Source organism: Artemia sp. Qi Xiang Cuo, chromosome 6 (assembly GCF_049724085.1).
Source record: "Artemia sp. Qi Xiang Cuo chromosome 6, ASM4972408v1, whole genome shotgun sequence".
Lineage (NCBI taxonomy): Eukaryota > Metazoa > Arthropoda > Branchiopoda > Anostraca > Artemiidae > Artemia > Artemia sp. Qi Xiang Cuo.
The window spans coordinates 8,894,754-8,918,566 of NC_142799.1; the positions used below are offsets into that span (position 1 = coordinate 8,894,754).

General features: G+C 36.5%; 1 protein-coding gene across 1 annotated transcript in view; it reads right to left on the reverse strand.

Moving 5' to 3' along the window:
* The window catches only part of Vha55 (V-type proton ATPase subunit Vha55), a 40,164-nt gene that overhangs the window by 11,134 nt on the left and 5,217 nt on the right, over positions 1 to 23,813 (reverse strand). Inside the window, exons 2-7 of the mRNA XM_089090475.1 lie at positions 18,979 to 19,133; positions 11,134 to 11,305; positions 8,690 to 8,829; positions 5,709 to 5,855; positions 2,559 to 2,738; positions 956 to 1,106 (exon numbers count right to left, since the gene is read on the reverse strand). Coding sequence (XP_088946601.1) covers positions 956 to 1,106; positions 2,559 to 2,738; positions 5,709 to 5,855; positions 8,690 to 8,829; positions 11,134 to 11,305; positions 18,979 to 19,133 — 945 coding nt within the window. The remainder of the gene's footprint in view (positions 1 to 955; positions 1,107 to 2,558; positions 2,739 to 5,708; positions 5,856 to 8,689; positions 8,830 to 11,133; positions 11,306 to 18,978; positions 19,134 to 23,813) is intronic.

Below are 23,813 nucleotides of genomic sequence, written 5' to 3' on the forward strand. Positions count from 1 at the left end.
ATATGAGGGCCTTTTTCAAAAGGGGACCAACAATTCCAGAGGGAGGGGTAAATTAAAAAAAAAATTGATAAATAATGTAGAGAATCGCAAAAATACGGAGATTCGATGGGAGAGGGTGGTGGACCTGAGGTCCTCTTCCAATGTTCATCTTGGAACGAAGTCTACACGAAGAACTTAAAGCCGCACTGTTTTCACACCCTTTCCCTATACTATCGAATTAATTTTGCTGTTTAACACTTGAATACGAAGGAAAATACTCTAAAACACCTCTTTTCTCCGCTCGAAGAAAGGACGATTTCAAAAACATTCGCTCATATAAGCAGATTGCATAAGCACCCTGCATTTATTTATTATTTATTGAAAAAAAACAAGAAATATACCAGTGAATACCAAGATCCACGGTAAATTACACACAAAAATAAAAAATACTTCAACATAGTCTCCCCCGTAAGGCTCTATGGCCAGGAAAAAACAGGAGAGAAACAAAACTAAAAAAATAAGCGAAAACAATCATCAAACAAATTTTAAATAATAAACTCATATCATCAAACCAAACAATACCCCCCCCCCCAAAAAAAGGAAAAAAAAAAAAATCAAAGCTAGGAAAGGGAGTAATACATGATTCCACCCACACAAATAAACTGCATATCCAATCCAGAGACATCAACTCCTCGAAGAACCGGGGAAAAAATCAATTATTAGCAAGTAATTTTAATATATTTTCTGATGATCTTGAGCGAGTGGCAGCACCGTGCAAACTCTGGTCAAGTGTTCTAAAACATGTTACAAGCTATGAGAAGGATAAGGTAGCACCGTATTGACGGAGTATAAGGTATATATAAATTATTGGAAGAATTGGCCAAATAACTTAAGGAACTGACCAAATAGTTGAGAAGCTAGGCAAATACAACGGCACAACTATGTTAATTAGAAGAAGAGAAGGATTAAGTCTCACCATCATTGGGCATAGTTAGAATGGGGATTTGCGTAATAGATCCATTTCTGCCTTCAACTCTACCAGCTCTTTCATAGATTGTAGCCAAATCTGTGTACATGTAACCAGGAAAACCGCGTCTACCTGGCACTTCCTCCCTAGCTGCTGATACCTAGGTTATAAATATAGTTTTGGAAAAAAAAAACAACAGAAAAATTAAATATACCATATTTAAGAAAAGAAAACTTATTCCAATTTAGAAGGCTGTTATTCTAAAACGTTGATGAAGGAAAAGTCGGCAAAGTTGCGAATTCGCAGCAAAAACTAGTGAAATCTGACAAGCACAAAAACGGCCCTTTTTACCAGAAAGAGCAGCTGTGTGAAGTATGGTTATGCCATTTCTCTGCCTATAGCAATGGTTATGGGAAAACAATATAGTATTCATAATGACAGAATATTTAGAGTCTAAATTGTATCTACAACAGAAGCAGGCTAAATACGCCTCCCAGGCACTTCTTCTCTAAGTCATAAATAGATTTTAAAAAAGGCATGAAATAAAATACGTTTAAGAGAATATGAAATCATCGTTTCATTTACTTTCAGAAAACAAGTTTAGTAAATAATGCCTAAACATCCAAAGATACAATTGGTACCATAGTAAACACTTTAGGCAGTTATGGTTTTATTCATATTTTTAGCTAAATTAATATTTCTGTAGACTCAGTTGTTTTTGAGATAAGAACAGACCATATCATAACTATAGATGCAAATCATTGATAAACAAGTTGACACAATACTAGCCCAGCAATCATCATTCAAAATGCGTCACATGGCATTTCAAACGGACACGTAGGCCATTTCTTTTTTTAGAAGAGAGACGATGATAATAAAAACGATATTTTGTTCATAGTTTTAATAAGAAATGCTAAGAAATAAAAAAAAAAAAATTTAGGAACCGAGTCCCCCCCCCCGTACGTCTTGGATATCAAGATGCTTATGTTTTTTTATTCATAATATCTTTTTCTCGTTTATGGGAATAGGAGAAAAATGAAGCTTTTCACACATTTTTTTTTCTTTGCCTTAAAAACGTAGAAAACTTTCTTTGCCTTAAAACTTTCGTTTTAAGGCAAAGAAAAACGAAAAAAACGAAAGTAAAACGAAGTAAAAAACGAAGTAAAAAACGAAAAAAACGAAAGTAAAACGAAGTAAAAAACGAAGTAAAAAACGAAAAAAACTTTTTCGTTTTTTCTTTGCCTTAAAAACTTTCGTACTAAGACAATATCGATATACCAATGTCGAAAAACCCAAATATCAAATATCTTAACTATCCGGTAAAGTTATGTCTTGTCGCATACCGTTATTTGAACTACTGCAACTGGGAGTTTCAATAGGTTACTTAGATCGCATCACTGCCATCAGTCAGTGGCAGGTCCAGAGTCTGGCGGATGTGGGAGGTAGATTCAAGGTCAACTAATTAGAATCACAATAAAATAAAAATAAGCAAAATATTCCCCTATTGATCAGGGGATAAATAGCCATATTCACAAGGAAAGCTTTCAATATTTGTTAAATCAAGGAAGGTGTGGGTATCATTACCCTAAATCAAAAGAAAATAATAACATACCTCACGAAGGGCCTCTGCATATGAGGACATATCTGTCAGAATGACGAGCACATGTTTTTCACACTGGTATGCTAAATATTCGGCAGCGGTTAAAGCCAGACGGGGAGTAATAATACGCTCAATTGTCGGGTCGTTAGCCAAGTTCAAAAAGAGACAGACATTCTCCATGGATCCATTTTCCTATAAGATAAAAAGCATGACTGACAAAAACAGGATCTATGAAGATGCAGACTTTACTAAAATTACAATACGATGCCTGCCTCATTATAATATTGTAGCTGCACCATCATAATGTGCATTAAAAGATGGAGAGGGGGGGGAGTCACAGCTAGAAATTTAAACTATTCGATGGCTAGCTTGACAAAGTGGTTGAACACTGCTTGATACTTTGTCTGTCAAGTCCCTGATATTATTCTCGACTCTATGACTATTTTTAACTTTTATGTTGCTCCCAACCCCCTCCTCATAAATATAAAATAGTCATTGGGTCGAGAATAATATTCAGGGACTTGACAGACAAAATATCAAGCAGTGTTCAACCGCCTTTTCAAGCTAGCCATCGAATAGTTTAAATTTTGTAGTTGCGAATCCCCCCCCCCATCTTTTAATGCACATTATGATGGTACAACCGCAATATTATAATAATATTATAACAAGTAATGAATTTATAAGAGATATTTCGTAACTATTTAATTATATAGCAAAAATAATAGTTAATAACAAATATTACAATAAATAATATTATAATAATACTAGATGATTATTTCCCCCAATCTAAATAAATAATGGAACACACGTGGAAGGATAGCCGTCAATCCTTCGACATACTTAAATCCGAGTCGAGTCATCGACCAAGTGCGCACAACAGGCACAACAGTGCAGAGTTTTCTGCACAAAGAAATTTTAAGGCAAAAAAAAGAGTATTTGAATTTCATTGGTTTCACTTATGTGACGAATACTTGCAAGCCTATTATCTAATGTATAAAACATACGTCAAATAGAAAATCCCGATCTATCTATTTCAACAACTGAACGGATTCGAATGACACTCGCCTTCTAAAACTGGATTGGGTTGAAGGGTAGAAAAGCTTTAGAGTCACGTTATTCTTATACGATTGATCTATTTGATCCTCAGTGGTTACAAGGCAAATAATTGTACAGTTGGTTAAAACCAAGAAGTACGCATGACCTTTTTACAGGAGAGGAGAATAAAACTTTTCGCAGCATAATAAATGAGAAAAGGATTGAAAAAAAAAACCAGTTAGCCCCATTCCACTTTGATTGGAGAGCCACCATTGAGCCGAACATCTATACTATTTTTAACCAAAACTGTCGGAATAGAATTTCTTCTATTTAAAGATCAAACTTTTAGATGTGAAAATTTTTTTTTCACAATACCGGGTATTGTGACAATACCGGGTATTGTCAAAGTTCGGGTATTTTCATCAATACCCGAACAAATATTTTCGAAATGAGTCAGGAAACATAACTTTGAACAATTTGCGAAAGTTCTGGCAAAAAAAAATGAAGTAGACATTCGACCCCAGGAGGGCACACAAATTGAAATAGAAAACCCCTAAATACGAGGCGTAGCTGAAAACCGCATCAACAGCTTTTAAGGCCATTCATAAATCTACAAGCAAAAAAAAGCAAAAAAAACACCTTTTAGTTATTAGGTAAGACTTTATTGCGTTTTAAATTAGGACAAACTGGTATATAGCAATTTCTTGTATGTGACCAGCAGATAGAAAGAGGGCAATAATTATATACGGTGCTTTCGTTTCAAAACCTTGGGTTTAAAGTAGCAAAACAATAATACTGGGACAGTTGACGGAAAACCAAGACAGAAAAAATGCAGAATAGATTATGGTTGCGTCATCACGCGCAACCTCGCAGCGAACGAACTCCAGCCCATAGTAACCGAAAATTCAAAAACGCGATTTAGAAAAAAGGAATCGTAATTGCTATTTTGGCTAATCTTATTGATATTAGATTATTACGAAAACGAAATAAAAACCGCACCATGACATCATCATGGTCAGAATTCTCACTTGGAGAATTACAGTCCCCTATCTTGCGCAACAACAAAAGTAACTTTTTTGGTTCGGAAGCACTCACATTTTTCCTTTTCTTTTTCGTCACTACTAGAGGCACTAAGATGTTACTAGAGGCACTAAGAGATATCAGACAGATGTTTAAGGGTTTGTTTTAATGCTAACTTTTAAATGTACATTCTTTTTATAAGTAGCCAAAGTTGATACTAAAATAAAATGCAATTTTTGTAGAAACTGCATTATCATATACAAGATGCTATAACAAACGTATCTTTTGGAAAGATAATATATCACATGTATCTTTAGAATAGTTTTGAGAATAAAGATTATTGGTTTTTATTGGTCATATTTTTATTAGGTCATATTTTTATTGGTGCTCAGGTACACTATAAACAGTTGATATAAAAAAGGGTAGTTGTGTGATAAACGCCCTACTGCTCAAGTTGTTCATTCATCGACGCATTATAGAAATCATTTTTTTTTCGTTAGTGTCTTTTAGCTTAGCGTGAGACAAGACAAAGAGAAGTCACAGAATAGATGGAAAATATGTAACTTGAGCTATATATTCGCACATTAGGGGTGAGGGTAAAGTCTAATCCCCCCCCCTCGCCCCCTGATGTACAAATATGTGCCCTAAATTTGTTTTTAAAATTTTCATATTTATATCTTACTTTGGTATATTTCATTAGGATTGAGTGTCAGAGAAACATATTAGAAGAACATTAGGTAGGGCGTATATCATACAATTACCTAAAAAAGTTTGCAACTTCTTTCATCAACTTCAATTATTTCAATTTCCAAAATACAATGGTCCCAAACGTGTTAAGAATATGTTCAATTATGAGCACTTTATGTTGCAACGGTTGAATTATGAAGTTTATTTCGAGGATTGAATGAGTATTGATTTGCAGCAAAACTTGAAAAATTGACTCCTGAAACGTAATTCGTAGACAAAAAGATAAAGAAAAAACTTTGCAAAGGGTTCATTGTTAATAACTTTAAAATCTTAGGTTTTCCCAATCTATGTCAAAAGTGGACTATGTTTAGTTCTAACTGAATCAAAAGAAGAAGATACGTTTGAAAAGAAATTTCCAACCTCAAAATCGAGCTTGAAGAACCGAGCAGTTTCCATGTTAACACCCATAGCTGCAAAAACAATGGCGAAATTATCCTCATGGTCATCTAAAACGGATTTTCCGGGGAGTTTGACCAAACCAGCCTGTCGACAAATTTGAGCGGCAATCTGAAAAACAGCAATAAATCAATGGAAACAGGTGACGTAATTAGAACACAACTTAAGCATCATTATGCAATTAATTCAATTACTCTTCAACAATCTAGTTGAGAAGAGAACTTCTAAAGATCAATGAATAGTAACCTTTTTTTGGTTTCAGGTGATGGCGTTACCTGTATTTCATTTTGGATATTTTTGATTTCAGATGATGGCGTTACCTGTATTTCGTTTTGGATATCTTTTACTGTGCAAAAATTCATTTGTAGCTAGAATATGGTCAAAAATTGCTTTTTAATATCTTTTGAGGGTAGGATCCCCTATATTCTCCAATGGCTACACTACAAATTTGGATGAAACACTTTCATCGTTCAAAACTATGCTCATTGACAAAATACCGTACACTTCAGTTAAAATCTCATTACTATTTTCATATTATAATAGCGCTGATATATACTAACTTTCATAGTGTCATATATAACAATCTCTTCGTTCTAACAAAAACCACGGTAGCTGTAGTGTATTCTCAAAAACTATCCAAGCTTATTCAAAAAGTGTCATATTATGTGCCTCTTCAAAGATGTCCAAAGAGAAGTATTGTGGTTGCAGCGGTAGCTGCAATCTAGTAAAGGGTGAACCACGGCCCATAGTAACCAAATAAAACCACGAACTGCTCAAAAGTGGGGTCAGGTTGAAACAAAACGTAGACCACTGGAATTATCTTGGCTGAAAACCCTATACAGGAAACTTACAACCCCTTGGCTTGAACAACAAGGAAAATCATAAGACTTTCATAGTTGTTTAAGCCAGGGGCTGCAATTTCCTTTAGAGGGTTTTCAACCATGGCAATTTCAATGGTGGAATTTGTATTTTGATCTGATTCCTTGGGTTAATATGGGCCAAGTTTCATCCTTCACTTGGTTGCAGTTCCCGCAGCAACCACGATATTATACATATTTTTTAAAAGTTGCTTTTATAGGATATAGATATATCAATTCCCTTTAAAATGAGCCCTTAAACAGCTCTCCATGATGTTCCAGTGCCCTGCTAGCACTGGGGAAAAAAGAAAAAAAGGACACATCAGTGTTACCCATGCAAAAAAAAGTGGTTTTCCTTGTTGTTCAAGGCAGGGGACTGTGAGTTTCCTTTTAAGGGGTTTCGGCCATGGCAATTCCAATCGTATTTTTTTTCGGTTTGATGCTATTTTTCAGGTGGAGTATCTAAGGCCTAAAAAGTTTTTTTTTTGTACACAAACATTTCATTGCTCAGACTTTACGGCATTTGAAGAACCAATTCGTTATTGGGAAATATCCGTTTTTTTGTAAGGGGGAGGGGGAATTTTCTGCGGGGGGAGTTCAACTAGGAGAATTTTCCGTGGGGGGTTTCCCAGTTAAATCTTACATGGGGGGAGAGGATTTCCTCGCATGACCTGCAAATCGAACAAAAACTAAATTGAAAAAAAACAAGTTTTTTCACCTGAAAGTAAGGCGCAACATTAAAATTTAAAACGAACAGAAATTGTTCCGCACATAAGGTGGGCCGCCCTTCCTCAGCTTCTAACGCTAAAGCTTGACTTTTTGTCACAATTCCTTAAGAAATACTGCTCAAACACAAGGGCCACAATTAAATTTAATTAATTTTTTTCTAATTTTAAGACTGTATTGTAAAGAACCAGGGTTGAGGAAGGGGTGGCCCCTCACATATAATTTCTGTTCGTTTTAAGTTGTTATGTCATGCCTTACTTTCAGTTGAAAAAACTTGTTTTTTTTGTTTTTGTTTTTTTCGTTTAATTCTCCAAATGAACTGAGGTTAGGTAACCACAGATGTCATTCGGAGGGGTTGCGTAATGGAATTTGAAAAAAGCCGATGTAGTTCAAATTGGTGCATGTAATTTTTGTATACAGAATTGTTTAGGTAAAACTTGAGCAATGAAATGTTTGTGTAGAAAAAGGAAAAAAATAGGCTTTAGATACTCCACCTGAAACCCGTAAAAATAGCATCAAACCGAAAAACAAAAAGTTTACAGTGTTCGAGAGGGTGAAAACCCTCCTTGCATTTAGGGGAACCGTGGGAATGGTATTAAAACGGATAGAAAATAAAAAAAGAAAAACATTTTTCAAAAGAGAGTAAAGAGCAACACTAAAACTTAAAACGAGAAGAAATAATTCCGTGTGCAAGGGTGGCTGCCCTCTTATCCCCCCCCCCTCTTGACTCTAAAGTTGGACTTTTTGTCACAATTCTTAAACGGCATGGTTTATTTTAGTTTCAAGTTTTAATGTCGCTCTTTTCTTTCATTTGATTACTTCATTGATTACTTTCATTGATTACTAAATCAGTTTAAAGACGGTGTAGCCATCGATAGAGGTTTTATACCAAGGTGCATCGAGTTAAGAAAAATTAAGAACTTTCCATACTAAAATGAATTTGAATTCCAGATCTTGTTGCGACTCTTTGCACGTGTAAACAAAAATCAATTAGGCAATTCACATAAATCTAGGGTAAAGGACAGCTTTATTCAATTGAAGTGGAATACTCGGAGGAAATTTTCCGCTGGGTGGGGAGAACTGAATTTTCCAGGAGAGGATTTTCAGCAGAGAAGGGGGATGGGTAATTTTCATGGAAGAGAATGGTCCGTGGGGAGATTTTCTGGGAAATCTTTTAAATTCGAAATCCGATCGCTATTTATACCCAGGGGAATTTAAAGCGGTCAAGGGGTGGTATGTTTTTCCCTTGGGGAGGGGATTTCCCGTGGGAAAACTTTCTGGGGGGAATTTTCCTTTCTCTTAAGATCGCAGCAACGCTCGACGGGCAAGTATATTATAAATGTAATTCCATATTCAACTTACTTCATTGTGAGGAAGACCAGCAGCAGAGAAAATGGGAATTTTCTGACCCCGAGCAATCGAGTTCATTACGTCAATTGACGATACTCCTGTTTGAATCATTTCTTCTGGATAAATACGGGACCAGGGATTGATTGGCTGACCTAAAAACAAGTTTGATCGAAAAAAGAAGAACAAGAACAAACACAAGTTTGCATACAGAGAATCGAGGTTGAATAATTTTAATAACAATCCCGGTAGAAAAAAGAATAGCAACACAGGAGCTAGTTATAGAAACCTTTTTTTCATGGAATGATGAAAATAGGTGGGAAATGAAGCAAACCATTTTAAAGCTCTGACAGAAGTAAAAACAACATAAGCAGCCTTTTACTTATCAAATCAGTAGCTCCGGCAAATGTCAGCAAGATCAAAAAGTCAACAGACAACTGGTTGTACAATAAAGAGTTACAGAAACGAGACGTTGAAAAGTGATTTAAGAATGTAAACAGGTGGTACCCATTCATTTGCTGTCTCCAGACATTCTGTCTCCATCTCTCTCTCTCTCTCTCTCTCTCTCTCTCTCTCTCTCTCTCTCTCTCTCTCTCTCTCTCTCTCTCTCTCTCTCTCTCTCTCTCTCTCTCTCTCTCTCTCTCTCTCTCTCTCTCTCTCTCTCTCTCTCTCTCTCTCAAATGCAATCAGAGTTCAGTTTAAAATTAACTATTTCTCCATTAAATCACGAAATTTTAGTATTTTTCGGATGATCTCTTATGTTTTCCATCACTTATTTTTGGATTTTTTTTTCATTTCTACTCTTCTTAAAATTTCAAGTCCCCCCCCCCCGAAATTGTTACTTATCGTAAACATGATAATCCCTCCTAAAATTAAAAGTAATAATGATGACGTTAGCTAAAGATTAGCCAACTGAAAAAATGATCTCTATAAAGTTGAAGGTTACAGGTGGGGACACTGCACTACACTGCTACTTGGAAGCATATCCTTTTTATGTTACTAAAATAAACAAAAAATGGCAATCTTATTAATTTGTTTCTCTGGTCTGTGCGAAGCTTAAGTTAAGCTGATAGTTTGACCAGTTAGTAATATATGAAGGACTCTCACAAAGCAAGTTTATTTAGCTAAGAAAAAAACATTTAAAATCCTTTAAAAACAGGCTTCAGCCCAGAAAAAATATGATGCCTATCTAGGAAAACAGTCTTCTTGTCAAATTTCAGCCCCCTCCCCAAAAAATATTTTCCAAGCTCCCCTCCCCCCGCTTTCCCTAAGAACCATGATTATCGGCGCCCCTGAGACTAGGCATTGTTGTGCAAAGCAAACAAATTACTAAAACTTAACATATTGCCACTAGGAGCTGGACGGAAATAAAGTGAGAGATCTAAGGGTAGTTGATCAGAATGCATCAAAATTAGCACCCTCCTCACCAAATCTGAGAAACCTCCTTCTGAATGGCAGCTGTCTGAGGTACGAGAAGGTTGTGATAATGAATAAGTAAGTGGAAATTTATCCTGTTCTTCAGATAAACCATAATTTTTTACTATTCACTGAGTAAAAATATTTGGAAATATAGCTTGGCTTCAAGGGTACCCGCAGGATTATTGAAAAGAGGAAGGGGTAGAAAACAGATTTTGCACTCTGGATTAAATTAGTGAGCGTGATTTATATTTTTTTAAGCAGGAGAGGGAGGCAAAAATAAAAACAGAACCACATTTTCTTTTCTTAGCAAGTTCAGAATCTTTCCCTAGAAAAAGTCATCTAAGTAATATGATAATTCTGGGTCGGTGAATGGACAGATCTGTAACTAATGAATCCAATGGTGTAAGTATTTAGTCCTTTTCTGCAGCAGCAGGATCGTCGTAAAACCGCTTGTTTCAGAGGGAATATATACCTTAAAGCACAATACGCTCGAACCCCAGTAAAAACGACTTTTACATTTTCGAGTTCGAAATCAGTTTCTTTCGGGTGGGACAATTCAATATGCCCAGTTTCATTAAAAATTGAATTCTCTATTTTTCCTGATTTGTCACCCTTTTTTTTAATTTAGTGGGTGCTACTACCCAAAACTGTGTAACCGTATATGGAGGTCTTTTTCATTGAAAATTGAATTCTCTACTTTTCCTGATCCTACTTGGATCAGTTGGATCCTAGTTGGTTCAGTTTTTATTTCTAAAATTGCGCAGCTTTCTATGGCTAACAGCTTTTGTTCAGCAACTTTAAAATTAGTACATTTTACATATTTAGAATCAGCATAAGTTATAGCTTTTATTGTTCCATATATTTTAATCGAAACTTCTCTTTGTCTTAGAGTTTCAGTTACTACCGGAGATTCTATAAAACCACCAACCTTATTAAGCTTCTATTAAACCTTATTATATCTCCATAAATCAAATATCTATTGTTCGCTCTCGATTTCAGTTGTGAATGTCATATTTTTTTTAACACTATCAACGTCTCACCTTGAATATCTAAAAACTCCTCGGCCAAAATACTTGGTCCCTTGTCAATGGGTTTTCCACTACCATTGAAAATTCTTCCTAGCATATCTTCAGAAACTGGGGTTCGAAGAATATCACCAGTAAAGTCACATATTGTGTTTTTAGCATCTATACCTGATGTCCCTTCAAATACCTAAAATGAGAAGGCGAAGTTGACTAATAAAGCAGAGCAACGATATGTAGGGGGAGGGATCCTAAGATTTGTCCAAAGGATTTCCCCCGAAATGCCAAATAGAGTCTCGATTATTTTCAGTTCCCCCCTAAAAAAGTTACCCATTTGGGGGAGTGGTGTAGGAAGGGGAGAGCTGGGAGCGGACCGCCTCGGGTGTCATCCTCGGGTTGACAGAATATTGATCTAAAAAACCTGTTTTTTCTTCCGTTTTTCATGTTTATTAGTCAGGTTGTTACATTCACAAAACGCTGCTTTAAAAATAGTTTTCATTGGCATCTCCCTTTCGCTTTAACATGGCTCGCAGCAGTGGTAGCCAGGGTTAACTATTTCTCTTTAACACACACCCTTTAATAACCGATTAATCTTTTTGTCATATATAATAATCACATTTATCATAACATTGATATTACAATCATGGTTGCAGCAATAGCTGCAACCTAGTAAATAACGTAATGTTAATAGGACTACTATGTTGTCAGAACACCTTTCTATGCCACTGATTTGGGGCACGGTATCTAAATGCATATGGAATCAAACACCTTGCTTAAATTTGTGAAAAAAAGCTTGAGGTCCTTCAAACAACAAAAATCTTGTCCTTGAAGCTGGCCCTTCAAATAACAAACGACAAAAAGCTTATCGTTAAAAACAACAAAAACAAATGTGTGAATTTTTTTAGAGATTTTTAAAAAAACTTGATTTCATTTTATTGTATATATTGCTAAAAATTTATTCCCTTCTATGAATTGATCTTTTTTTTGCTCAATTGTAGACGTGATAGTCATTTTGATGAGTTACCTTATTGACCTTTTAAATTTGTTGCATCTTTTTCTTTACTTGAGACTCCTCATCACTCTAGAACACCCCAGGAGAGTTTCCCGGTATGTTTTGAAAAACGGTCAGAAATTAAATAAAAAACAAGTTTTCTCAACTGAAGCAAGGAACAGTATTAGAACTGAAAACGAACAGGAATTATTAACTATATGAAGGTGACTGTCCCTTCCTCAACCCTTGCTCTCAATGCTAAATTCTTAAAGTTCTTTAAAAATAATTCATGTTCTACGGCCCTTCTCTTCTGCTCGTTTTAAGTTTTAATGTTGCTCCTTCCTTTCAGTTAAAAAAACTCGTTTTTATGTTTTTCAAAACATACCGGGGGAGGGAAATCCCCTCCCCGCGTAAAATATCTCCTGGTAAACCCCCCCCCCCCGGAAACTTTCCTCTCCGCAGAAAACTCACCCTATAGGAAATATCCCCCTCCCGAAGAAAATTCCAACCCAAAAATTACATGTTTACCAAAAGCAAATACTTTATGTAAATTGTTTTTAAATTCATTAACTTACAGCCCTTTCCCCAGGGGTTGTGGGGGGGGGGGGGGGTTGTCAGCCCCAGAGCATAGTTTTTAAACATTTCAACTATGTTGAATCAAATGGATATCTCCAAGTTTCTATCTGATGCCTTTGGGGAAAAGGGGACATGGAAGCGGGACTAGTTGCCATCCCATCTCTTTAGTCACTTAAAAAGAACACTGGAACTTTTTACTGCTGTTCAAGTGAGGCCTCTCCCCATCTTCTAAGACCATTGATTCGGTACTACCACCCGTGGGAAAAGCATAAAGAAACATACAAAAAAAATAGTAATAATAATAAATAAACCCGCACCTGTCATCTTTCTTATGGCAAGATTCCACATTTTTGTAGATAGGAGCTTGAAACTTCTATAGTGAAGTTCTTTCAAAGACTGAATCTGATGGTATAATTTTGATTAAGATCGCTTGAGGTTTTGGGGATGTTTCCCCCCTTTTTCGAAAATATCAGGCGAATTGTCTTAGGCTTGTAAATTTGATAGGTAACATTAAACTTAATGAACTTTATATATCTAGAATCAAGATAAAAAGCCAATTCTTTTGACATATTAACTGTTATCAAAATTCCTTCTTAGAGCATTGGTTACTATTGGGTTGAGTTGCTCCTTACTTACAGTACGCTACCACAAACTGTTTGACTGAACATTTTTACAGAAATGAATAGTTTCAACTTATACACCATTCTTCAAATGTCAATTGCAAGCTCACAAACGTCACAACACACAATACTATCAATGAGAAAACAATACAAGAACTTTGATACAATTAGAATATAATATTCATAAAAAGTGCAGCCGAAGTCAGATTTAATTTTGATGCTCCAATTGATCTAGTTTAATTTTCTGATCTTCCCCTTTCCCACAAAAAAATTAGTATACTTGCAATATTAAAATAAGCATACTTTTGACATTTTTAGCTGATATAGTTTGCTAAATTTTGAAAAAAAGAATGTAGAATTATGAACAGTTGGAAATTAACCAAAAAGTTTTTTTAGACAGTCAACTGAATGCACTATAATTTTATGGTGGGACAGACACATAAACTCTAGGTGAAAGGCTCAGGCCTCAAAGGCCCAGTGCCTCCGCCCCCTCCCAAAAAAAAACTAAAACTGACTAACTGTTGGCTTGGAGAACCCTGATAAATTTGAGAATCCCTCCCTCGTTCGTTGGATATGCCCGCATGCATTGCACTTCCGGCCAAAGGCATGGAATCAGATCAACCTTCTGGTCAGCCTTCTTAACACCATAGGTAGGTCTGCCTTGTTTGCCTCTTTTTTGACTTCTTGATTAGCCTATCTAGGGCTCTAGGCAGGCATGCTTTTCCAAAAAATAACCTGACAAGTATTTGTCCAAAAAGAAGGTCTTCTATGATCCTACCATTTACTCGTGCCACATCCATGTAAAAATTGGCCTCTCAATTACTTGGACTATCTGTCTTGGCTTTTCTCTGTCTACAATTACCCAGCCCAGTCTTGATGCAACCTATTGCCCAAAATACTTGATAAATTCAATTCAGATAAATTCAATCACAGGCCTCAAAGGCCCAGTGCCTCCGCCCCCCCCCTCCCAAAAAAAAAACTAAAACTAACTAACTGTTGGCTTGGAGAACCCTGATAAATTTGAGAATCCCTCCCTCGTTCGTTGGATATGCCCGCATGCATTGCACTTCCGGCCAAAGGCATGGAATCAGAAATTGGCACCTGCAGTACACAGACCATTGGTCAGCATGCAAAAAAGGTTTTAGGTAGGCCCCCTCCTCGCCATATAATTTGCAAGCTATTGAACTCTTCCTACCTATTATGTCCTATAGCTTAATGTTCAATATATGGAAAAATGTCCAGCCTGTACCCAAGGGCAGATCCAGGATTTTTTTTAGGGGGGGGGCGCAAAATAGGTTGATCCGATAAATTTTGCGTTAGGAGCCAGTTTAATTAACGCAAACTTACATTAATTAAGTAAATTATACTACTTTAGACTACGTTAGGGGGAGGCGCCCTCTCGTCTCCTGGATCTGCCACTGCATGTACCTAGTCCTATCTGGACATAGACCCCGGCGCCACGCCGGCGGATCGACCGAACGCTACCGACGAGAGGCCCGGTCTAACGCTGCCGGCATGCCAAAGGCGCGCCGCCGCCGACAGAGGCGGCGGCATTTGGTCAACTTTAAATTAATTTTGCAGCAATTCTTTAGTTCGTCAACTGCAAAGTCAAAGCTTTACTTTCTTGTGTGGTTTAGTTTTTGAATTTTCCTGATTAGAAATCAAACAGGGCTTGCACTATCCCTGAATCTTCGGGTATTTCTCTGAAAATCTATGCGTCACCCCGAAAAAAAATTTGGTTTTTTCATTAATCCCCGAAAATCACGCAATCATGGTGCCACCCCTAGCAATTTATCACCAGTGAATTTCCCTGCCAAATATTACTTTGCATACCATAATTCTTCACTACTCTCTTGTTCATTAATTTTCGTTTCTTTTTGTTACTTTGCATAAAAACCAGACAGATGCAATATGCAATTGCAAATATTGCAATATACACAGTTCTTCATATGTTGACAAAAACAGTATCGTCCTTATGAAATGAGTTTAAATTATTTCGAATGTAGTTTCCCAATCGCAATTTCTAACATCGTTCGTAGTCAAGAATTTTATTTTCGAGTTGAATAGAATTATAGAACGAATTCACTACTATACATCTTCAGCCTTCAGTTGGATTTTGAAATTGACAGCCGACAGATAGTTTCTACAGCTGAATTGTAAGTTTTCAGATTTTTTTTTTTTTTTTGCTATTTTTAGATAAGATTTTCTTGATGTTCAATACTCAATTGTTGAACGCCTGAATGTTTAATACTCAATTGTTCGGAAGCTACCCCAAAAATATGACTCATAAATAAATTGTAAATAATTGCCTATAGGGGGGGGATAGGGGGCTATCATTTTTAAGTGATAATACCTTATTTTTTTTTATTGAAAGCAGGGATGCCAAAAGGATAATTATTTGTTTCATTTAAAGTGGAGACAGAAGAAAATGATATCAAATTCCCTGGGAAATTTGAAATATTTTAGTAGACCCAGGGCCCCCCATTAAGACTTGTTCATTGGCTTGGATATTTTGCAATTTCTCATAGACTACTGGCCTAATTTGGCTTTTGTGTGTGCTCCCTTTTAATTAGGTTCTTTGGATCTTATTGAATGCCATGGCAAATCTATGACTCAGTTTTCCAATAATTTGAGGTATATCTGAATAACTTCGACATTTTTGTTGTTGTCTTTGTACCCCTTTACTCATACCACCATTTTTTTTTCAAGGAACACTAAGCTGTTTAACGTTATTTTGCGAGTTTGTTTGAACCATATAGTGACCTAGTTAATTATTCAGTAACTTATTTTTCTAATGAAAGCTGAGACGGTATCCTATCCAGGTGATATCCAGAGGGGGGGGGGGGGGGTAGGGGGTATTACATTTAAATGATAAGATCTCGAATTTTTTTTTATTGAAAGCAAGGATCCCAAAAAGTTAATTTTTTTTAATTTAAAGCAGAGACGGCATCTTTTCAAGGTGGTATTCAGAGGGGGAGGGGGGGAGTAGTGAGCTATCATATTTAAACGATTTTTTTTTTGAAAGCAGGGGTGCCAATAAGTTAATTTTTTTTTTTTTATTTAAAGCAGAGACGGTGTCCTATCAAGATAGTATCCATAGGGGGGGGGGGGCATAGGGAGTTATTATATTTAAGTGATAGTACCTTGATTTTTTTTTTTTTGAAAGCAGGTATGCCAAAAAGTTGACAAAAATTAATGAGGATTTTCGTGAGTTATACTTGATAAAGCACTTGCATGGTTTTATCGTCCAAAGGGAAAGGGACATATGCGTCCAACCCGTTTTTTTTCTTATTGATGAAACGGGTTTAACTTGAAAATATTCATTCATAAGTACCAGGCAGATTCACACTAAAACGAATTGGTGGGACGAAAGCGATATCGACATCCCCACCTAACGTTGCGCTCGAGTGACAATGGTGCCCTTTGTCCAGTGCCCAAGTTACATTAAAAGGCCAGGTCATAATAAAAGCTTTCAATTTGGGAGGTTCAAGGAGGAGTCTTTGACAATCTTATGACCTCTGGGTACTAGATGTTGCAAAGTTCCTACATATCTACAGCGGTTTAAAAAATTTTATCACCACACTAATGATTACCAAAAAAACGCACAAATGTACGAAATGTAATAATTGGAAGATTATAACAGTTTTTTCAAAGCTTTGAAGAAAAGAAAAAAAGGCTAAATACTCCTAACTACGCTTGAAAGCTATTTTAAAAAGAAACTCTTTGGAGATTTCCATGGAAATGACCATAGCAGAAGCTTTGAGCCTGGGTGGGAATCTGAGAGGAGTCTTTCAGTATTTTGACCACAAGTGACTTATTGTTGCAACTTTCTTAAATTTGGTAATTTTTGTTAGCAATTTGAAATCAAAGCTTAAACTCAATAACTGATATTAAGTGTCCTTACATTTGCTTGGATTAAAAGTGACGAACTAGGATGAAAATCTCAACATCTTCCTGGAGCTACTTCAGTCTGCATATTATTTCATTTAATTACATTTAAAACGGATGAGAGCTTTTCATTTTTTACCGGAAAATAGCTGGCATTTAATTTTTCTTCATACCGAATAAACCATTAAGTGTTTTTTGTTTCATTGTAATTGAAGTGTTCTAATGTGAAGTGTTCACCATGTAGGCTATTTTTCAATTTGATAAATTTACTCCGTTTAGATGCAGTTTATAATTTGACTGATATTAGGTATTTATCAATTTATAATTTGGAATGAATCCCCAAAAGAAAAAAAAACGAATAATATGCAAAAGAGCAGCCAAAAGTTATAAAAAAGCAGCAGTTTCACCTTAGCCTACATGACACGTATTCTATAAAGAGACAAAAAAGCTTTCAAATGCATTTTTTTTTAAATTATAATTAAAAAACAGTTTTGAATACAAGAAGTCTTTTTAAGAATCCAAAAGAGCAAAAAAAAAACAATCAATATCAAATTCACCCATTTCAACTGTTTTAAAGGTGAAAAAACAGATATAGGCAAAGGGCATTATGAAAAAATTAAGGTTCTAAGTTCAAAGTTATATTCAAAGTTTTTACCCAGATAACTGACGAATTTTGTGATACGGTATTTTAAGTTGTATATGCGTAATGCTCGATGAAAAAAACTACTAATTTTGATAATTATTTGTGTTAAGAATACATAACTAATAGATACTTCAACTGCTCGTATTACGCAAGGGTTCTGAAACGCCACAGCCATTTCGTTTCTACCACATTTTTACTTCTCTTGATGAATTACGAAGAAGACCAGTTTCCAGCCAGCGACTTGTGAATTTTTGAACTCATGGATAGGCTCGAATTTGTTGTAAATTTAAGCTGTGAATTGAGAAAGACTGATGAAAACATTAATGTTTGCGGTCAACATTGATCACGCCGGCGGCGGGCCCCCGACAACGTTCCCGCGGCGCGGCGGGCGGGTTTCGGCCCCACCCCCGCCGGTCTTCCCTCATCGGCGCGGCGCCGGGGTCTATCTGGACATTCTTCTACCAGATGCCTCTCTGGTTCCATGATCATCTTACATTTTTGGTATAAAGAGGAATCAGCCCTGTCTAGTTTGGCAAGGCACTTCCCAAAATTACCTTATGGCTTGTTACCATTCTTTTCTAAAATCTCTTCTAAGGCATTATATTATACTTAGGCATCATAGGGTTAAACTTCAGAAGTAGTTTTTTTTTATTGTATTCCACCTTCCTGTACCAATGTTGTTCTGTTCTGCCATTGCTACACCTCTTTACTACTACTTTCTGGAACCTCTGAGATCTAGGGATGAAAGGTTCTGGTCTGTAAATGAGACTGTTGCCTTCAGGGGGTTTGAGGATGTGGTAGCCCTATACTCATTTGCGTATTTTTAGTTTGACTCGATGATTCATTTTAAGTTCTGGTTATTTTAGGTGTCATTTATTCACTCATACTAATGTTCATTATTTTCAAGTTTACCTTGATTAATTATTTTAATTTCTGTTTGTCTTAGATTCATTTATTTACTTATTCATAGTAATAAATCATATCATATAGGTCTTTTTTTATTATTTATACTATGTCTATATGCACTGTCATATCACATAGGAAGAAATTTGAAAATTGTATAACTTTATGTACAATTTTATTTGGCTAAAATATGGTTAAAACAAATCAAAATTCCAAAAACTAGCAAAAGTTTTAAACTCTACCTGAACAACAGCCTTATTGCCAGAAACTTCAAGCACTTGTCCTGATCTTATTGAGCCATCAGCGAGTCTAAGGTTAACAATTTCAGCATATTTTGGAAATTTAACATCATCAAGAATTACTAAAGGACCATTGACTCCAGAAACAGTCCTATAGGCTGGAATAGCACAATAAAGGTTAAATGGCATAGGAACAAACTATACCTGCACACATACAATGGAGGGGGAATTCCTCTCACATATCTAGATGTGCAGTCCCATGAGAACAACAAATCCTATTTCAGTGGGGCAAAAATTTTGAGCTGAGCATGTCACAATTTTAAAAAACACTGATTTAACTTTTGAGGTCCTGACACACATGTTACAAGTCCTAGCATACACCTGTCCTGAGCTAAGACCCACTGGCCTACAGGTGTATTTGCTTGCCATTTTTTTTAGCTCTTCTTCGGTGGTCTTCTATTTAACTGAAACAAGCTTGGACACAATTGCAATGCCATTTATTATTATACTTTGAGGGAGCATTGAATTGAGAACAAAATGGTGTACTTCTTTCTTTGGAGATATCCACTTCAAAACGCCTTCCTGGAGCACAGTTTAGGGCCTAGATCCATTCTATTACAAAAGTCATAAATATAGTTCATAATTATAAAATATTTTATAGGTCATAATCTAAAAAGATATAAAGAGTAACAAATATAATAACCAAATATTCAAAAATAAAAAAATAATATATACAAAACAGTTTAATTTTTGGCAAATTTACGGGTTGTTATTTTGGTAGATTTTATTTGTAAAAAAGGGAATAAAGGTTTTTTATAACGTAAGGTAGAAAAGGGTATGGGAGAAAGGATGGGCATGGGTTGGGACACTATACAGGGGTGGCGATTTTTTATGGGTGAGTAGTGTCTAGGAGAAAGGTTTTCAGTACGGGGGTTTATTTGTGCTGATTTCCCAATACGGAGGTATAATTTTTGTCTCCTTGACTGGAGGGTATCAAGCTTTGAGGTTTCAAGAAGATAAGAATATGGGACTTTACCTTCTGTATAAATAATCCTCAGGGCTCTTTTTTGAATATTTTCGATTTTTCTGAATATTTCAATTGAGAGGCCCAGATGACAGACAGGACAAGCGTACTCGACCAAAGGACATACAAAAAAAAATATATACCTTTAGTAACTGAGATGGTGGGCAACCAAATTTATTCAGAAGTTGCAGAAGACAAAGTTACAAGTTTGCTTGGCGGAGGATGTTATTTACATGTGTGTCCCACTTCAAATCAGAAGATACAGTAACACCTCGGAGTTTAAAGGAATAAGCTGAAATATATATTGAACCTTTTGTTGCTGAATCAACCACTTCATGAACTGGCAAACCGACAGGAATTCCATTGGGAAACCCAGCTTGAAGCAGCATTTACCTCCATCAAGGAATCGATTTATGATTCTGTTGCATTCTTTAACCCTGCATCAGGAAACATAAAGCTCCAGGTTGATGCATCAAAGTTTAGCCTTGGATCCACCATACTTCAGAATGAAAGGAATGTGTCATTTGCTTTATGATTGCTTAACAGAACAGAACAAAACTATTCCCAAATAGAAAAGGAACTGTATGCCATCCTCTTTGGCTGCATGCATTATCATCAATATTTATATGGCAAGAAATTTACTGTTGTGTCAGATCATAAACCTCTGAAGTTATGCTTAACCACCCAATTTCAAAATCATCACCAAAGCTCCAGAAAATGCTACTAAAAATCCAACCATACAATTTCACAGTGGTATTCTGTCCTGGCAAAGAAATTCCTGTTGCTGACACATTGTTGTGGTTCTACCTTAATGAACAGGGCAATGAGACTCAATTAGACATAGTCATATGTACACTCTGTAATGGCGTTTTTTCCACTAAGCACAGAGAGACAGGGGCGAATCTCCAGCATTTTTATTGGGGGGGGGGGGCAAGGAGGGTCCATGTCCAGATGGTCAAAGGGCATGGGATGTATAATCATTTTTTTTTGCCACCCCCAAATGACGCCCCTACAGAGAGACTAAACGAATCGAAAGAAGAGACAGCAAGTCACCCTCAATTAATCCAGCTCCCAAAATTCATGCAGAGGGGATGGCCTGAACCTAAAAGAATTTTACCTGTAGAAGTTCTCCCATTTTGGATCATCAGGTCTGAATTGACTGTCATCAGTCAGATCCTTCTGAAAGCAGATCATTTGGTCATTCCTCTCAAATCCTATAAAAATATTCTTAACCATATCCGTGCATTGCATCTAGGAATAGAAAAGACCAAGCAGCAAGCTTGCTACATTGTTTACTGGCCAGGAATAACAAAGGATGTTGAAGACTATATTAAACATTGCTATGCTTGCACCAAAAACCAAAATTCAAATCAAAAGGAACCCTTGTTACCCCATGACATTCCCCACTTACCTTGGGAAAAGGTTGGCTGCAATTTATTCTATAGTAACAGAGAACGGTGTCTTATAACAGTCAAGTATTACAGCCAGTTTATTGAGCTTGACAGAGTTGGGCACCATGCACACACCCACCATATCATAGCATGTCTGAAGAGACATTTTGCAAAGACATGGAATCCCATGTGTACTTGTATCTGATAACAGTCCACAATTTACCTCAGAACTGTTTCAGAAATTCATAAAAGACTGGGAAATAGAACACAAGACATCATCACCAAATTTCCCTCAATTGAATGGCTTGGCAGAAATATCAGTGCAGACAGTCAAAGATATCCTTGTCAAAACTGAGCTAGCTAGAGGGGATTATAATTTGGCCTTACTCAAATACAGGAACACCCCTATCAACAGTTTTGCATCACCAGCCCAGCTACTAATGAGCAAAAACTTGAGATCAATTGTTCCATGCACAATGAAACTTCTCTCCCCACATACCATCCATCATGGTAAATTCAGATAACATAGAAATCAGCAACAAACATGCCTAAAGAAATATCAGATGCAACAGTATAGTGTTGCCTATGGTAAAGGCCATATGGCTCCAATGTTTTATTATTATTATTTTTTTTTCCTCAGAGGCACTTCATATGGAAGGGGTCGTCGTAAAAACTTCAAAGGGGCTCATTCAATTGGAAATCGAGAGTTCTAGTGCCCCTTTTAAGAGTCAAAAGTGATTGGAAGGCAATGAACACTCCTTCCACGCCCACTATTTCCCCAAAAAATATCCAATCAAAATTTTGAGATAGTCATTTTGTTCTACGTAGTTGATTTCCAGATAAAAATTATGTTTTGAGGAGGACACTCTCCCACAGTCCTCAGGGCAAGGGTTTAAGTTATGCCCTGGGGCATAGATAATTTCGAAGACCACACTGCCTTTCCATGACGATAAATAAAAGTTCAAATAGGGATAAAATCCTTTTAATAGACAGTGATGATGATAACAGTGATGGAAATTCACAAAAATACCAGATATTTTGGTCACATATACAGTGACCATCATCAGTAGTTTTACTACTGATGACGGTCACTGTATATTTGACCGAAATATCTGGTATTATTTGTGAATTTCTATCACTGTTATCATCATCACTGTCAATTAAAAGGATTTTATCCCTATTTGAACTTTTATTTATCGCCCTGGCGGCATATAAGTTTTTTATAGAAAGCTTTGTCATAGAAACTTCAAAAAGGGCTCATTTGATTGGAAATTCAAAGAACAAGTGCCCTTTGAATAGTCAAAAGTGATTGGAGGGCAACTAACCCCCACTCACGCCCACCTTTTCCTCAAACATATCCAATCAAAATTTTGAGATAGCCATTTTGTTCAATGTGGTTGAAAATTCTGGAAATTAGGTCTTTGAGGATGAAACCCCCCCCCCCACTGCCCTCAGGGCAAGGGTTGTAAGTTATACCCTGGGGGCATCGAAGGTTTTTTATAGAGGGTTGTTGTGGAAACTTCAAAAAGGACTCATTTGATTGGAAATTTAAATGGCTAGTGCCATTTTTGATTACCGACAGTGTTTGGAAGGCAACTAACACCCCTTCCACGCCGACTATTTCCTCAAATGCATCCAAACAAATGTTGATATTGACATTTAGTACAACGTAGTTGAAACTTTTTGAAATTATATCTTTGAGCATAACACTCCCCCAAAGGTCTTCAGGGCAAGGGTTATAAGTTATGCCCTGGGGGCATATATGGTTCTTATGGAAGGAATGCTTGTATAAACTTCAGAAAGTGCTCATTTGATTAGAAATTTGAAGTTCTAGTACACTTTTTAGGTATCAAAAGATATTGGAGGGTAACCAGCCCCCCCCCCCCTATGCCCCTTTTTCCCAAATGCATCTGATAAAAATTTTGAGATAGCTATTTTGTTAAAAATAGTTCAAATATCAGATAAAAAAAACTCTGGTGTCTACACAGCCCCCCCCCGGGCCTGGCGGCCACCGTTGTAAGTTATGCCTTGGGGGCATATATGGTTCTTATGGAAGGGATGCTTGTATAAATTTCAAAGAGAGCTCACTTGATTAGAAATTGAAAGTTCTAGTTCACTTTTTAAGAGTCAAAAGAGATGGAAGGGCACCTAGCTCCCCTCCAGGCCCTTTTTGCTCAAACCCATCTGATAAGAACTTTGAGATAGCCATTTTTTTAAAAATAGTTCAAAGACCATATAATGAAAATTTCAGGGTCAACACAGCCCCCCAGGGCCTGAAGAAAGGCGTTGTAAGTTATGCCCTGGGGTCATATATGGTTCTTATGGAAGGGATAATCGTTAAAAGTTCATAGAGAGTTCTTTTAATTGTAAATTGAAAGTTCTAGTTCAGTTTTTGAGAGTCAAAAAAGATTGGAGGGCAACTA